This window comes from Micrasema longulum, unplaced genomic scaffold (genome assembly GCF_059751315.1).
Source record: "Micrasema longulum isolate JH-2025_06_02 unplaced genomic scaffold, ASM5975131v1 h1tg001446l, whole genome shotgun sequence".
Lineage (NCBI taxonomy): Eukaryota > Metazoa > Arthropoda > Insecta > Trichoptera > Brachycentridae > Micrasema > Micrasema longulum.
The window spans coordinates 58,134-75,255 of record NW_028278632.1 but is presented as its reverse complement, the minus strand read 5'-3'; the positions used below and the strand labels follow the sequence as shown (position 1 = coordinate 75,255).

At 32.1% G+C, this 17,122-nt stretch overlaps 1 protein-coding gene across 1 annotated transcript; it reads left to right on the top strand.

Moving 5' to 3' along the window:
• The first annotated feature begins 305 nt into the window (after window positions 1-305).
• Window positions 306-15,122, top strand: LOC148275358 (uncharacterized). The gene is made up of 11 exons (XM_088235803.1): window positions 306-463; window positions 3,556-3,891; window positions 5,501-5,776; window positions 8,039-8,302; window positions 8,898-9,087; window positions 10,011-10,174; window positions 10,265-10,420; window positions 11,796-11,960; window positions 12,847-12,963; window positions 13,043-13,237; window positions 14,505-15,122. Exons 1-11 carry the CDS (start codon window positions 409-411, stop codon window positions 14,678-14,680), a joined length of 2,094 nt encoding a protein of 697 aa, XP_088091929.1. The 5' UTR covers window positions 306-408; the 3' UTR covers window positions 14,681-15,122.
• Window positions 15,123-17,122: the final 2,000 nt, after the last annotated feature.

The following is a 17,122-nucleotide window of genomic DNA, read 5'->3' as shown; positions in this document are numbered from 1 at the left end:
TATGTAAAATAGAACTTTTATATTTAATTTTTAAGTTTTTCACATTATATTGAAATGTTTATATTATTTTTAATATGTATCTTTTTAAGGTAAAAGGCACTGCGCGCCGTGTATATTAATAATAAATAAATAAATATAATATTTTTTTATTAATTCCAAGCACACTTCCCATTTTTTGTGAATCTAATCACTGTTTACAGCTAACAAATAAATATTGGCTGCGCTGATAGATAAATTTTGCCCATAATCTCCAACAAAAGATAAGTAACAAAGATAAAAAAGTACGAAGCACATCACGTTATTCTTTTACTTTATTTCGACATTATTGAATCTGTCAATCGAGACTGTTATTGTCATTTGTGCGTTCATTGTTGATATTGTTATAATTGTTTTTTTTTAAATTTAAACATGGGCGCAGGTGTAATATTAAAATGGATTTTTCTGATGATGTGCTGTATTTATGGTAAGTCAAAACAGATTTCGTATTAGCTTTTTTTTTTAAATACATTTTTATTTTTATTTATTAAGGAAAAACACAGTTGTTATATAAGAATACAAAATATGGAAAATAGTACATACATCCAGTTAAAGTTTTTCACAAATATAATGAGAGAACATGGGTAAAGAGAAAAATAATAGATTATATAAGACATGAGAAAAAAAAGAGCTCGTAAGAAGGTTAAGGGATGAGGAAATAGAGTGGAGGAGAGGAGAGGGATTTTCATAATATGGTTGACCAATTCAAAATTTTGAAATTATAAAATAAACATATTTAAAGGAACACAAACTTATTACACTGACAAATGTTTCATTTTACAGTGTTTCAAAAAGTTTTTTTTCGAAGTCACAAAATTTTCTATTAAAAATATCTAAATATCTAAAGTAAATTAAATTTGGAGCAGCTACGATAAATAAATGAGTTTTGAACATATTTTTTTTTGGGTAATTGATTATAAAAAAAATGAACTTGTCGTGTTGACTTTACGGGACAATTGATTGAAATACGCTCCAAGAGATATGGACTATCGATAAAATTGTTTAAAATTTTGAAGAGGAAAGACAGATCAGAAATGCTTCTAACTATAAAAAGTTAATAATGTTTTGATCAAAGGTACTAACAGTTTTTTTTATTTCTTACTACTTGTATGAATTTTGTATCAGAGTTGATTATTTTCTGACTCATAGCGGATAAAGAATAGTTCTGAGTGTGGAAAAGAACCAAAATCCTGGACGGGCGTTTTTGACTCGATGACCACTAAGGTAAAATCCTGAAAAGGGAAATCGAGTGAAGATAAGTCCACCTTATTGTGAGTGGTTGGCGCGTTTGCCTACCATGCTTGAGGTTCATGCCCTGGGTTCGATTCCTAGTAGGGTGGGTAAAATATTAGTTCTCAAGATTGTTCGACTTCAATTCTCCTGGACTGGCACCTGAAGCGTAAGTCTGATGGAATTACCTTACATGTAACAAAAATTATCTAGATTCGCTGCAATGAAGAGGTTCAAAGGTTTTTTATATTGTTGTACTTGTTTAAATGTATATGTACCTATCGTATTATCAGCGCCATGATTTTTAAAAGTTTTTTTAATTTTGAAATTACTTCGCGTATGACGTCACAAGTTCCCTTCAGTGAGATTTGCTGATTGATGAGTTGACTTCTCGTAAACCGGAAATCTATCACAATATTTTTTATTGGTTGATTCGGAAGAGCTAGTGACGCCGTTCAAAGTAGTTCGCTTTTGTTAAAATATTTTTTTTTTCATGCATTTTAAGAGACTGCGCCGCACAATTGAATGTTCTAATTTTTTTCCAAGCGTAAGATAACATTTTTATATCCAGTTTTTATTCGCGCTGAACTTCTTCATTAGAAAGGCAATGCAGAACCCTATTCACCACTAGATGCCGATAAGGAAATGATAAAAATCAATAAAACAGTTCTGTGTCAATGTGAATTAAAACCGGAATGCAGAACGAATGTTTTCCACCTTATCCTGAAAATCCTATAAAGGAAAATTAGATGGATATAAGCCCGCCTCGAGGTGTAGTTGTTAGCGCATCACCTACATTGTTGAGGTCCCGGGTTTATTTCCCAACAATGCCGATTTGAAATTTTATATTTAATAGGGGGGTTTTTAAAAATATTTTGTATTCACTGGAGAGGATTTAAAGCACACCCTAAAAATATGTATTTCATAATATCACTGTTTTAATATTTTAGAAATTAATGTAGATTTTTAATATATTTGTGGACATAATATCTTTTGCTTTGACAAATAATATTCTCTATTCAACGCATAGAGTCTTTTCACGTTTTTTTTATTATTTTTCAATGAGCAAAAAACTACAAGCGTTTTTTTTTTCATGCGACGTTGCGTCGGCGTCGGTTAAATTTTCTACAAAGGTTTCATGCGACGTTGCGTCGGTGTCGGTTAAATTTTCTACAAAGGTTTTAAGTATGCATATTTTGAATTACCCGAAAACGAGACGTTTCGCGTCCTGTAGGACAAACGGCACGTATGACGTTTTCGCGCTTAACTTGTACGCAATGTTTATTAGAAATGCAGTCAGCGGTCATAACGCGCGACGTCAAAATGACGTGATGCACACTGCGTGCTGTTTTGTATGTGCTAATTTTTAAACCGAAAATTATAAATGAAAACTTGTTTTGAATACATTGATAGTTCTATCATTAGAATTGTAAAAATCCGCTCTTAATATGTATGATATTTTTATCGTTATTCCTGACTTTGTGAAAATACCCTGTTTTTCATGCCATTTTTGAGAGGGGATTTCCATATAACGACGCCGGAAAGGAAAAAGTTATATAATCGGTTGATTTTATAGATTATAAGTGTTATACTTTGAGTGTTATATTATATGTGTTATACTACTGAATTTCATTCTATAATATGGTCTCCTCATTATAATATTAATTTATAGCATTATTGCGGACTGAATCGGTGCAACGTAAATTTTTTAAATCGTTAATATTTAGAATTGGATCAAATACTTTCATAATTAACTATTATGATCATCTAGAGTACTTTCATATCTTCAGTTTAGAATTCAGAGGGATTTTGTCTGGTTTGATATTCTTGCACAAATTAATATCTAACTGTATAGATGCACGTGATATTCTTGCTCAGATTAACCTTAATGTACCAGTGCTGTCTTTGCTGTGGGAAATTATAAAACCCTCATCAGATTATTTTCCCCTCTACCAAGGATCCTCAGAACAGTGAATAAAATCTCATTAAACGGTACTTCGATGTGTTCCTACAGCAAGGGCAAGCATTCAAAAAGCTAGCGGTGTTGTCACTCCTGACTCGCGATGACACACTTGCTATGTCCGCCTAGATTATACCATAATTAGGTATACCTTTTGTAAATTGAAATAGATTTTAAGATTGTTTAGATTAAGTGTTATTATATATACTCATTAAAGCTAATCTGTTAGGGCTTTCATAAGCTTGCGATAATCTTTAAAAAAATCTTATTATTTATTACCTACCTACTTACACGTAACAAATTTATTAACAGTTTTTGTTTGTTGACAGTTTCTTCAGAAAGCATTGATCATCCTGAGGAAATTTTGACTTCAAGTCTAAATGGGAGAGTATCTCACAAAATGCCGACCGAACCATCAAATGAACTTTTGAATTGTTATCTTAGGACTCCACAAGGAGCCATTTACTCGATATTTCCCTCACGTGAGAGTAATCTGACAGATCCTAATATAGTAATTGACACGTTTTCTATATTTCATCAGTGTGGTTTTGAGATCCACAGAATGAACATGTCTTATACCGGAAAATGGACACTGTTTTCAAGCAGTGTTGATGTAAATAAAAAAGAAGTTAATGAAAACCAACTCCTTAATTTTTTGGTTGAAGGTAAGAAGGTTGCAGCATTTTAAAAATATCCTTATCTATGTAATTTAACATTATCAGGTCCTCGTAAATTTAATGAAAAATGATTGATTCCCCTTCATGCTGCTGCAGATAACCTAATCAATATTTTGAACACATCCTGTCGTCTTGTCCCTTCGGAAAAAGAAATGTGAACATTTTTATAATTTACCCAAATATTTCAATCTTGTTGGCCGGTTTCAACGAATTATGAATAACTCACTATTTAAAAATGGAAATCAAGTTGGGAAAGAGTGGGGTTCGAACCTCGGACCTCTGATCCGTGAGTCCCCACACTAAAACGGGACCACAACCCTATTCTACGATATAGACGGATATACAGATCTGGTGACTTCTAAGATATTATCAAGGCTTTTATAAAGTTTCCTTTGTGTAATCATCTTCAATCAATTTAATCCAGTCACAGAAGAAAAGGCTTTCCCTTTTTTCTCAATCCAATGAAGAGCATATTTTGTACTTATTGATTACCTTCTTTCGGCACAAATATGCCAAGGCTACCAGAATGCAGAGAGCTCCTTCTGGCAGCTTTTCTCATTCAGTAATGAGCAATTTTTCCATGTATGAGTATGTGGGCTCCGCCAAGGAAATTTAAGGCCTCGGGTGTGGTGTGCGATATGCGGGAGACAAGCTGGTAGGTATGATTGAACCTTTTCTAAACAGAATTATTTCTGTGTCCGGGCAGGTGTAAAATATAGTTCTATGTGTAAAATAGAACCAAAACCTCGAACAAATGTTTTCAACTTACTAGTTACTCTCAGGTAAAAATCCTGGAAAGTGAATCGAGTGGGGATAAGTCCACCTCGTATTGTAGTGGTTGACATAATCGCCTAACATGATTAAGGTCCTGGGTTCGATTCCTGGTAAATGTGAAATATTTGTTTCTGACTGACAGGCACTTGATGCTTATGACCTATCTTTTATGTAACAAAAACGATTTAGATACGCGGCAATCCAAGTACTGATGCAGTGTCCTATGCACCATTGGGTGCAGATAGAGAAATGAATCGATTGGAATCTAGGTGCTCTGTGAAAAACATTTTCTAATGTTTTTTTTTTTAATAATTGAATGACACATATTTTTAAACAGAAATAAGGAATCTCATTGAAAGGGGAATATGGAAGTCGAGGCAATCAGAGGACTTTTGACCTGTTATTTACACTATGTAACATTTACCATGCTGCCTTTGGTAGTTTTTAATTTATTCTCTTTTACCTGTTGATGAATCAAAGACAATATGTTCGTTTTAACATAGTCGATGCTATAGTTTGTAATTTAAACACTTAAACCAGGCAATGATTAGTGGAAAGCTTATCAATATACAATTCTTTCCCCATCGAAAAAGTAACTCAAAAGCACTAAATATTTGTTTAGTTGTGAATTGTTACTATGTTCAGTGAACTTCCGTCTATCTGACATACAAACACTATTTTTATTTTAATATTTTCAGAGAAAAAATGAAATTCTTATAAAAGTAGACTCGTTTTGTAGTGTATGTATGCACAGGTTTGTGTATCACCTTTTTAATATTGCGCCAAAAAAAAATATATGCCATTTTATATGCTTTGTTTGCAGAGCAAGTTGCCATGCTTCCTTCAACTTCTATATGGGTCTACGAAGGAGAAAGCATTCACATAAGCTTCCCAACTATTCCCCCACAAATTGTGCTTTGTGAATACGACGCACCTGGTACAAGCAGTAGTTTTTCAAATGAGAGGTTACATATGAGTATTGGTAGCAAATGTGATGTTACATTTATCAATGTACAAAGTGATCTAAATGGATCGTGGAAATTTAAAGCACGAGGAGAGAATATAATATATTATGGCAAGGTCAATATTTCAGTGAAAGGTATGTATATATTTTTTTCCTTTATATTGAAATTCACAGTCAATCAAACAATACTGATACAATGTAATACACTCTTATTAAACCAAGGATAATTTCATACTTAAAATCAATAATATACAAAACATAAGTCCAGTGGCCGATTTTTTTTTCATCGGGGGCTTTAAATTTTATAGGTAATAGGGTTTTAAATAATGTAGGCTGTAACAGTATTAAACCCTCAGAGTAATCATTAGCTACCCCTGGAAAAGCCCTTTCGCTGTATTGCATAGAACAAAAGCGTTCCAAATTTTTGGTTTGGTTTTGGGTTAAAATAACAAATGTGAACCAGGTACTTTTGGTTTGCGCTTACAATTTTCAACCTGAGTACCTATGACCTCATTGTATTGCTGTAAACTGTAGCTAATTTCGCGGTTAATAATCATAGAATAGTTTTTGTCCATTTGAGCGACTCTATTAGTGGCTAATGTTAAACCATTCAAGTTTTTATCATTTTCCTTTTAAAAAAACTGTAAAATACGAGTACCAAGCAGATATTTTGATGCCATGTTCACTAATTCTGAGGTGGCAATTAATTTTGAAACATAACCAAAAACCCCTTGAACTTTACTGACTCAACGGCAGTACACCGCGTGATTGAAAGGCATTCCTCGCAATCGTTTGGTTTTGAACTCGATCGGGGGATTCACTATTATTTGTAAATATGAAATAAAATGACTAAAAGTCGAGTGTGTAATAAATAATACACAAGGGCACTAAAAAGATTCTAAATGTGTGCAAAAATCTTTTAGGTGATTTATTAATTTTAATTTGATATTCTTTCCACACTTATTAAATTATAGAGGGGTTATGACGCCAGAAAACCCCCCTTGAGCGCGCCACTGCATAAGTAATACTTTAAGAGTAAATAAAAATAATGTAGATATTATACTTGCAACTAAACTTATCATGACACTTTATACATTTTTATTAGATATTTTATGTACATGTTTTTGTTTTTCTTTCAATTATTATAAAACGTGTTTTATATTTCCTTTCTGTGTCCGGGCGAATGACGAATACAGGTGTGTGTGAAATATTCTCAGAACCCCGGATAAGTTTTTTTGACTCGATGACTACTCTCAGGTCAAAATACTGAAAAGAGGAATAAAGTGGAGATAAGTCCGTCTCCTAGTTTACAGGTTGGCATGTTCCCCTGTCATGCTTGAGGTCCTGAGTTCGATTCCTGGAACCCCTGCCATTCCCCCGGATGTAAAATATTGGTTTCAAAGGTGTATCCACACTGCAATATTTTGTGGTACCTGGACTGAAACCTGCAGCTTAAGACTAATCACCTTTACCTTCCATGTAATAACATTGATCCAGATACGCTGCAATGAGGAAGTTCAGTTTTTTAGTAGACTATTAAACAAAGCCAATTTATTTATTTTTTAAATTTATGTATTGTATTATCAACGCTATGATTTTTTCAAGTTTTGTGTTTTTGAAATTACTCCGCTTGTGACATCTCAAGTTCCCTTCCTCTTCTTCTCGGTAAATCTGCCGATTGGTTAGTTGACTTACCATAAACCGGAAATCTATCGCCAGTAAAAAACCAGTGACGTCGCTCACAGTAATTCACTTTTATTATTTTTTTCATACATTTTCAAGAAATTTCGCCCTACAATTTAATGCTCTAATTTTTACCCCGCTTAAGAATGTATTTTTTATATTCAATTTCCCATAGGGCTGAACTTCCTAATTGGAGTACCGATGAAGTGCTCTATGCAGAGATGAGATTTTTTATCTTTTAGAGTATAAGTAGTTCTATACTAATATAACAATAACAAAACAAAAAAACTAAAACTACTTAATTATAAATGCCTAGCTAATCAAATGTAAGAAATTAAAAATCGTTATTATACAAACATAAAGCACATATATGTGCCAAGAATACATGTTACTTAAACCTAAATAATATATTATAATATATAATAAAAAACAAATATAAAATAATGAAATACATAAAAATATTAATAATATGTGTACCAATTATATAAAGTACTACGTTTTTTGATCTACATATATTTTTCAAGAAAATCTCTCGCTATACTATGTATATGTGCAGTTATTTTTATTTTAAAATTTGTTTTACACTTTGAGTCTTTTATATTTGGCAATAAATCATTAAATATTTTTGGAGCAATTACATTTCTTAGTTCTTATATTAGGGCTAACACCAAATACATGCAGGTTCTATATATATTAACTGTCCAATTATTCCAGAAATTCTTCCATTGAACGACACTGAATACAATCTGGTGCTAGGATCTTCCTCACTGCTTAAATTTGGTCCTGAATCTGCAAAATATTGCCAGGCAATAAATCCAACTGGAGAAGTTCAAGTGCGAATGAATGGTCAATGTTCTTTTTTGTTGGAATATGTAACAAAAGCGCACCAGGGTGTGTGGAAGGTTGAAGTTGGTTTACCGGGGATGACAAGATTACAAACTTACAAATACACAGTTTCTGTCGACTCTAATGACCCTAGTAAGTTTATTGATATTTCAACAGTTGTGTTTTGAGACCGAGAGATATCTCAACAGCAATGCGAAACCTTTTTAAAAAATAAATGTTTATGGAATAAGGCTGGACATTGACTGGTTTTACTTATCACTTTACACATTGTATAACATTCATCATTCTGCCTATATCTTTTTTTTTAAAGTTATATGTCAACAAATGGAAGAATTGAGGCGTAGAGTTACGAAACTTTAATTTTTTACCCTGAATGAAAATTTCAACATTATATTCGATTTCTTGCTTTACTTTTAGGAAGCCAATTTAGTTATACATTATTTCTACGTTTAAATTTAAATAATATTATTTATGCTGATTTTGAGCATTATCCTCATTGTCTTGTTCTGTAGAATTGGGATATTTTTTATTTTCCTTTCATTACATAAAATCTGTAGGTACAGAACAAATAATATGTATCAGTACCAATAGTATTATTTTAAAAATAAAAATTCTATGTATATAATGTTCTATTTATAATATTTATCTACCCATAAATGAGATTTTTTAGAATTTTTTTGTCATGTATTGGGAATGTTTAAAAAAATTTAGTATTATTCCCTTATAGATGAAATTAGTTATGACAAAGTGCAAACCCAAGTCTTTTTATCCGATAATAAAAAGGTAATGAGGGCTGTGTGCTCATTAATGGCGGACTCCATGAACAGCTGTTTAATGGTAAGATCAGATGGAGAAACCTTCATACTTAGCCCTGGTTTTGGAAATGAAAAATACTTCTATTATGGCAAAGGAACATAGTAAGTATAAACATTTTTTTATTTGTTGTAATACTGATAATATTTATTGATGATAATAAATAAGTATCACAAATACTTACGAAGCTTATCAGCAGACATGATTGTTAATTTGTCACAGAGAATTAATATGATTTCAACAAAATTAGGTTTATCTGGAAACAGTGATCAGTCTTTCGTGTAAGGAAAAAAATCAGTTTTGAAATATACTTTTTCTATCGGTGACTTGAATACGTTTTTTTTGTTTTTTTATGAAAATTGATGCTTTATTTTTAAAAATTAGTAAAGAACATGTCATTGAAAGTATTGTCCATCGCTAGGGACTACTTTCTCCCATCTTTCTGACAGCATATGGATACCATCACCAAAGAATGAAAGTGCTACTCAGCCAGGCCACTAGTCATCGATCGGAACAAATGGTTGTGGGAAGGATCAATGTCCGGTGAATACGCCTGGTGATGTAGGACTTCACATTTGAGCATGTTTTGACTGATCTGAGCGTTGTCATGCTGCAAAATTACTATATCGTGTCTCTCTTCATATTGCGATTGTTTTTTCTTCAATGCTCGGCTCAAACATATCATTTGTAGTCGATAGCATTCTCCCGTGATGGTTTCGTTGGGTTTAAGGAGCTCATAATACATTACACCCAGCCGATCATGGTGCAGATCAGAGATGATGAAAATGATGTTCAGTGATGTCCTGACAGAGCATGGTCACCTTAAGTCTCCACAAGAAGTCTATGTACTTCAGCTGCAGATTTTTTTTGCAAAAAATATAAAAAAATCGTTGGTACCTATTCGCCCGCACGTCACAATTGTATTATGATTTGCGATTATTATTAAACTTAATATCTGTTCCCACATAACTTATGATTTTTTTTTAACCAGATCAAATTAATGTCTAATTTAATTATGTCCCTCTAGTGAAGATAGCAAGGGAAATACTATTGTTGATTGTGGAATAGAAGTTCAAAATGCGAGTCTTGTAGATTTACAAGACTGGCAATGTATCATTAACCATGGCAAGGACAAACAGGACATTGGAGGTTTTGTTAATATTATAAAATCAAATGATCCAATATTTGAAGGTAAAAAAATTCAACCAACATTAATTTGTACAACAAACAATATTATTAATGATTTTGATAATGTTCTGAAATGTATTTGGTTGTTTTAAGATACTAATGGGAATTCTACCAACATGGTTGAAAAAAATAGTGACATCATTATGCAGACTGTAGGAAAAAGTTTTGTTATGACGTGTTCAAGTTCAAATGAAATAAAATACTGCTGGTTTCAATCACCCAATAAAACTCAGTTTATCCCCATGCCTGGTAAATATTATTTTTATTAAATATATTTATTTATTCATTTTCTTGAATCCACGTCTCATGTCTGAGGATGGATATCACGCCTGACTCCAGTCATGGCTCCAGTCTCCCTCCATCTGGAACGGTCTTGTGCTGATCTGTGGGCATTTGTTAATGATTGCTCCCATCTTGTCGGCTGACATTTACGCGACCTTGTCCCTTCGACACTCACCCCCGAGGATAGTTTTCTCCAAACCATTAGAGTTTTTTCTGGAAATTTGCCCAAATATGTTTCACGCATAATTTATTCATTACACAATGTTAAATACATAATGTTAAATAGTACATAATGTTAAATAGTACATGATGTTAAATAATAATGTATCCCAGACTTCATGGTACTAAAAGCTCTATGTTGAGTTGGGGTACGACAGAGGTTCGACACATTTACATAATAATATGTGCTACAAACTCATCTGACTGAAAGTTAATTTTTTAGCATAATAAACATGATCCTTACTTCAAGATGTGATTTTGCGTCTAGTATAAAGTAGGTACCTACCTATTCATAATATAATATTCAATAATAAAAAGAAAAAAAGTTTTTTTAACCATGCCTTAATGAAACAGTGGTTTCCATTTTAAATCAGTGAATGAAACAGCAAAAATAAAATTTCAATATGAAATTAATTAATCAGTAATTACATATTTCTTAGTGACATTTTTTTTTCGCAATTAGCTTCGTTTCTAAAATTATTTTGGTCAAATTTACTGTTTCGTGTAAACATTCTCAATAATAACCCAACGCATTCATGACACTGGTGATTATTTTAAAACTGGGAAATCAAATTGATAAATATAAGTTGTTATTGGATTTAATATGAATTGAGACTAAAGATGTGTTTATAAAAAATCTAGAAAAATATACAGCTAAAAATTACACAATCAAATAATTTACAACTGTTATCAAGTGGAGGAAATTTGATTAGCTCTGAACCACATACTGTTGATGCCTCCTGAGAGCCTTTACCATGCTGCCAATTTTATGAATAGCTTTTATAGTATAGACTATATTACCTCACTATAGTCACGCAGACCTGATGTGGCAGGTTGCACAAGATTTGGCATCTGTAGCATATCTGGAACATATTATATTATTATATTCATTTATTTGTTTTCTATATTTAATAGTACAAGTACATTTTACATACTTCCATGTATTTATATATTGGTATTTCTTCGATTAAAAAATATTTTTAAAAAGGGAATTTATTAATCGGTAATTACATATTTCTTGTTGCCATTTTTTTTCGCATTTACCTGTTCTAAAATTATTTTGTTCAAATTTACTTTATGTTTATAATATATCAAATATTTCAATGGCTTTTTATATTTTCAGGTGATAATAATACCAATTATGAATATGTAGGAAGGGGTTTGACTTTTGGAGAGTGTGGAATAAAAATTCAAAGTGCTGCGTTGGATCACTCTGGAACATGGACATGTAATATGGGAGCCTCTTACATTGGAGATATTAAACGGCAAATTGGTGTAAAAATTTATGGTAGGTTGTCAGTATGGTGAATAATAACATTCGATTTCATTACTTACAATATTTGAAACATTATTTTATTTTAATTTATTAATGTGGTTACATAAAATGATACATATTTTTTTTCCATTAATTAGTTAACCTTAAAGCTGTAACATTCCAAAAAAGAGACTAGCTTGTGCTTGGAGAGTGATAATATATTACGTATTGTATTGATTTTACACTTTTAATAACCAAGTTTTTTAGTCAGTTCTGTTCATGGTAACATATGCAAAATCATTCTGCAACTTAGTCCTAGTACCACGACGTAGAACATACCTACCTGATAAAAGAATGAGATAAACTTGTTTTGTATTTTCATGCAGTTCTTAGAATACAAACCAATTCCCAATTTCGCAAAAATCAAATGTAAATTTTCAAATATCTCAAAGATGATTTGAGTAATTTTGAAAATGGTCTTTTTTTAAAGTATGCTTTTTTAAGGTAATCATCTATTTTAGAGGCTTGTAAGCAAGTAGGAAAGAAAGGATATGGAAAAAAGTTATGAATACACTGCATCACCTAGACCAATTGAGAAAAAAAAAAAGATTTTTTATTACAACTGGCGGGAATTAGTTCCTCAGTATACTGTCTAACCATCCACGGCGACAGTCTCCATTATATTATGTAGTGTTATGGTTAAAATATATATGATTCAATTTATCATAATCAAGATCACTTGAGAAAGAAAATTAGTGACACACGAGTACTAACACAGGTTTTTTTCTATTATATTAGAGGTGGAATTTCAGATTTTTCCTAGTTTTTCTATTTGATAGGTACTACGTAAATTGTTAATTTAAATAAGCTTATGTGACTTTTACTGTCAAAAATTTTATATTTGTATTTTGATTTTTAGGTTCAAAACTTGTCGCTTATTACAATTACGGTACTCCTAAAGGCATCACTATTGGCTGTAAGACATTTGACAATTCTTCGTTGGAATACTGTAGATTTGTTCGTCCCGATGGATATGGTAACTTAAAACATTGAAATGAAACATTGTGTACTTGATCAATTTTTATGTGCCTTTTTGATATGCTTTTATATTACAGGTATAAAGCCAGTAGGTGGACATCATAAATACTATGGGAATGGAACAAATTTAGAAAGTGGTATTTGTCAGATCACTTTGGAGGACACAAGCTACATAGATATTGGAAAATGGACTTGTGCTGGGAAACCATACATTATTCCAGAGGAATACAGTGATACTATAACACTTATTAAAACCAGATACTACAGTAATGGTTAGTGGTAACTTTAGCAACTGCTTCTATTTGCATTTTATTTTTTTAAATTTTTAACTCATTTATAGATCTAACTAAAAAAATATTTAAACTAAGGGCATGCGAAATGGGCATGAAATGAAAAGGAATGAACTGATACGTTATTTATAACTTTTACATCCATTGCTAAAAAAAATAATGGGACAGAGGAGTGTCTATTGGCAGCGTAAAGCTTTCCAACTTTGACCCCAGTGAAATGGTAAATCTCCTGATACATCTTGAGAATGAAAGCCAAGTACTAGGACTGAGAATTAACTAGAATAATACCAAAATAATGGTCACTAACCGGTTTCAGAGGTTTGGTGATCTCAAAAATTCATTCCAAGGTCTAGAAATTGTGAATGAGTTCTTGTACCTTGGATCTTAAATTTACAATGAAGGGAAATGTGAAGGAGAAATCAATCATCGCATCGCCATTGCCAAAAGTGCCATGTCTAAGCTTGATAAAATCTGAAAAGTTAGGGGAACAGTACAAAGATAAAGCTCGTTGAGAGTTTGGTCCACTCCATTTTCTCATATGCTGCAGAAACATGAACTATCAAAGCAACAGAACAGCGAGGAATTGACGATTTAGAAATGTAGTGCTGGAGATAGCAGTTAGATGTACCAACGAGTCCATCAGTTTGGATTTGAACATTGATGGTTTAACTCTGGTTAATGTTTGCCTAAGATGGATTCTCCAATTCTTTGGACATGTTGCGTTACGGCAATGAGGATAGCCTGGAGTGAATGGTTGTGGTCAAGAGGTAGATCCCTACACGATGAACCGATCAGGTCAGGACAGCGGCAAGCGCCTCAGTAGTTGGAGCACTGAGTGCAGGGCAGTCAAGAGAGAGTTGGAGAAGAATTTTCGGGGCGCCCACAAGAGGTCACTATCCTCCGTCATGAGGATAGTGACTAAGAAGAGGAGAAAGAAGAGACATCAAATGCTTGATCTAATAAATCTATTATTGCTCATTTAGCCCATTTTAATCGTTTTAAAAGCATGCCTTGACTTATAATAATTATGAAAAAATAAAATATTTTACCTTTACGCTGATTTGAAGTTTCTAAATATACATAACTATTTCTTTAGAGATCGGCTTTTGATAAATCAATACATTTGTCATGTTTGGGTTAGTATGAACATTACTTTCAAGATAAGAAGATAAAAAGAAAATTAATATCTGTCATAGTTTCAAAAATGTATACCAATGAAATAAACCTAGTTAATTAATTTTTATTTCAGGTTCGCTTGGTTGGAATTCATTTTCCTGGATATTTTATTTCATATTTATAATCGGATTAACATTTATAATGATATCGTTAATACAAAGGACTAAAGCTGTGACATATATTCAGCACCGTGCGAGGTCTGTTCGAAATTCATTTCGATCCAAGGAACAAGATACATCAGGAGCATAACTTTTAATTTGTTTAATAAAGTTTTAAGACGAGTTTATATTATATTTCATTTGAGTATCAAACTACATCTAAAAACCCTGGAAGGTTTTACTATAAAAGTTAATTTATAAAAATTCAGTACTCATTGGTTATTTTTGTATTTCTTCTGTGATAGTAAAATAAATTTTAATACTTATGTAACTTCTTTCTTCTCTTTTTTTTCACATTCGTCCTTAAGTGGAGCATGTGGACATCACCAAACGCCTCCAGAAGATTCTATCGCTAGCGAGCACTCTCGTCATCGATGTCATCGGTCTTCCAGGGCGGCGGGAGCCTGTAGGTGTAAAGAAGAAGCAGCTTAAGTTAAGACTCTCCTTTGTACTAAAGTAACTGGTACCTGTCAATTCAATACCTTTATATATGTAATACCACAAAAATATTATACTTTACATTTTTATTGTAATATATTTATTACACTTGTTATACACACGTCACAAATACATTGATGGGATTAATTTTTCATCAAGCAATAGGAATTTTGAACCAAGTAATTCAATGTATGAACAAAATAAGTAATCGGTTATAAATCAAATCTATCATTGGCAGAAATTTCAAATAATCTTAGGGACAAAGTATAAATTGTTCAAGATAGGGAAAAGAAAACTGAAAGCTAACTGTATAAATAATGGAAAATACTTTTTAAATAACAATAAAAATACAGTAGATAAGTAGACAGTAATTACCTCTGTGTACGTTATTTTGAAAGTAGGTATCATAGCATGCCAAACACTTCACTCATCTGAGGACCTAAGCCTCTTCGGTGGAGCCTACATACAAAGTTGCTTGTTGCTGAACAAGAAAAGCTGTCAAAAAGCTTTCTGTAATCTGATAGCCTTGGCAGAAAGAAGATAATCCAGAAATACATAATATGGACCGAGAAAGGGGGGAATTGAATTCTCCCCTTCCTAATATTAAATAAACTGGGCATAACCAATTCGCATAAATGACTTTTAAAATCAAGACGCTTGACTCACACACGGAAGGTTCCAGGTTTTATTCCCGGTAAGAACACAAGAATTAAATGTGATTTTTCTCAAGCCTGGGTATTCTGTGATGTAATTCACCACTGTAATTGGGCCTCCTGGCGTGTTGTGGTGAAAAAAAAAAGAGTTAATACGTTTCAATTAATTTTTATAGGGTTACTGTGGGTAGATTTTGCCTTTTATAAAACAACAAAATATTTTAAATTCAAGAATTCATCGCCTGTTTCATATTTTAAATGCAAGTTTCGGGTACCTACATAATATTCAATATTGGATGAATCTCATGTCAATAAAGATTTCTGTTTAAAGGAGCAGAAGTAAAGACTTCACGTAAATCAACAAAAGAGGAAAAATTTAAGAAATATGGGTGTTCAAACATAGGAGAATGGTGAATGTTTTATTCAAGCATGTATGTTAGGAATGTAATGTATACGGGTCTTCAAGGCAGCGATTATAAACACTATCTTCATCGGTACATATAGAGACAGTAAAGTAAAATTGTTATTTATGTACAAAAATTGTCTTGGTCGGTAACCTGTAGCTGAACATATTTGGAAAAAAAATCGTATGCATATTCTTTTTTTCATACAGAAAACGTAATTTTACTTTGTAGATAAACTTGAAGATAAATGTTTACTTCCCGTGGAATATGGATCCTGGTCTGTGGTGGTGGTAAAAATAAAATTAGTATTTAACATTGACAATTCAGTTTGGGTTTTTTAAGTCACTGCTGATAGGCTTAATAGGTACGGGTTACAGTAGACTGCATTATTTTTAAACCTTCCGAAACTCTGAAATTTATCATTAAATGAATGATATCTCTGGTAAAATTGAAAGAGGCATTCATAGGCTTCAAAGTAATGACCCAGAAGTGGGAAACAATTGATCAACCTTAAGGTTACAACAAATTGAACTGGAACACACTGAATTATGCTATTAAAATAAAATAAATTTGTTAATTTAAGTAATAAACTTTTTGTTATTTGTACTTAATATAAATTCTCAATTCTACCAGGCTTTGAAGATATAAAAACACACTGATATTAGGATTTTTTTATCTGTTCAAATTAATTGATCAATGTGTTTAAATTAAAAGCATGACCAAACTCAAATTCTTTACAATACAAATTAAAAATACATAATTATTATGGAAACAAAAAATAGTACCTAAGAGTCTTTAGAATTGGAAGCAATCATCATCCTAATTATAAACTCAAACAATATAACATTAACAAATTACAACAGGGATGGAGAATACCTTAAATAAGGAAATATGGAAGTCTAGGCATTTACAGGGCTTATGACCTGTCATTGGCTGGTTTAAGTGGCCACTTTACACACTGTGTAACATTCACCATTTTGCCTATGTTTGAACATCCATATTTCTTCAATTCTTCCATTTGTTGTAATTTGTTAATCT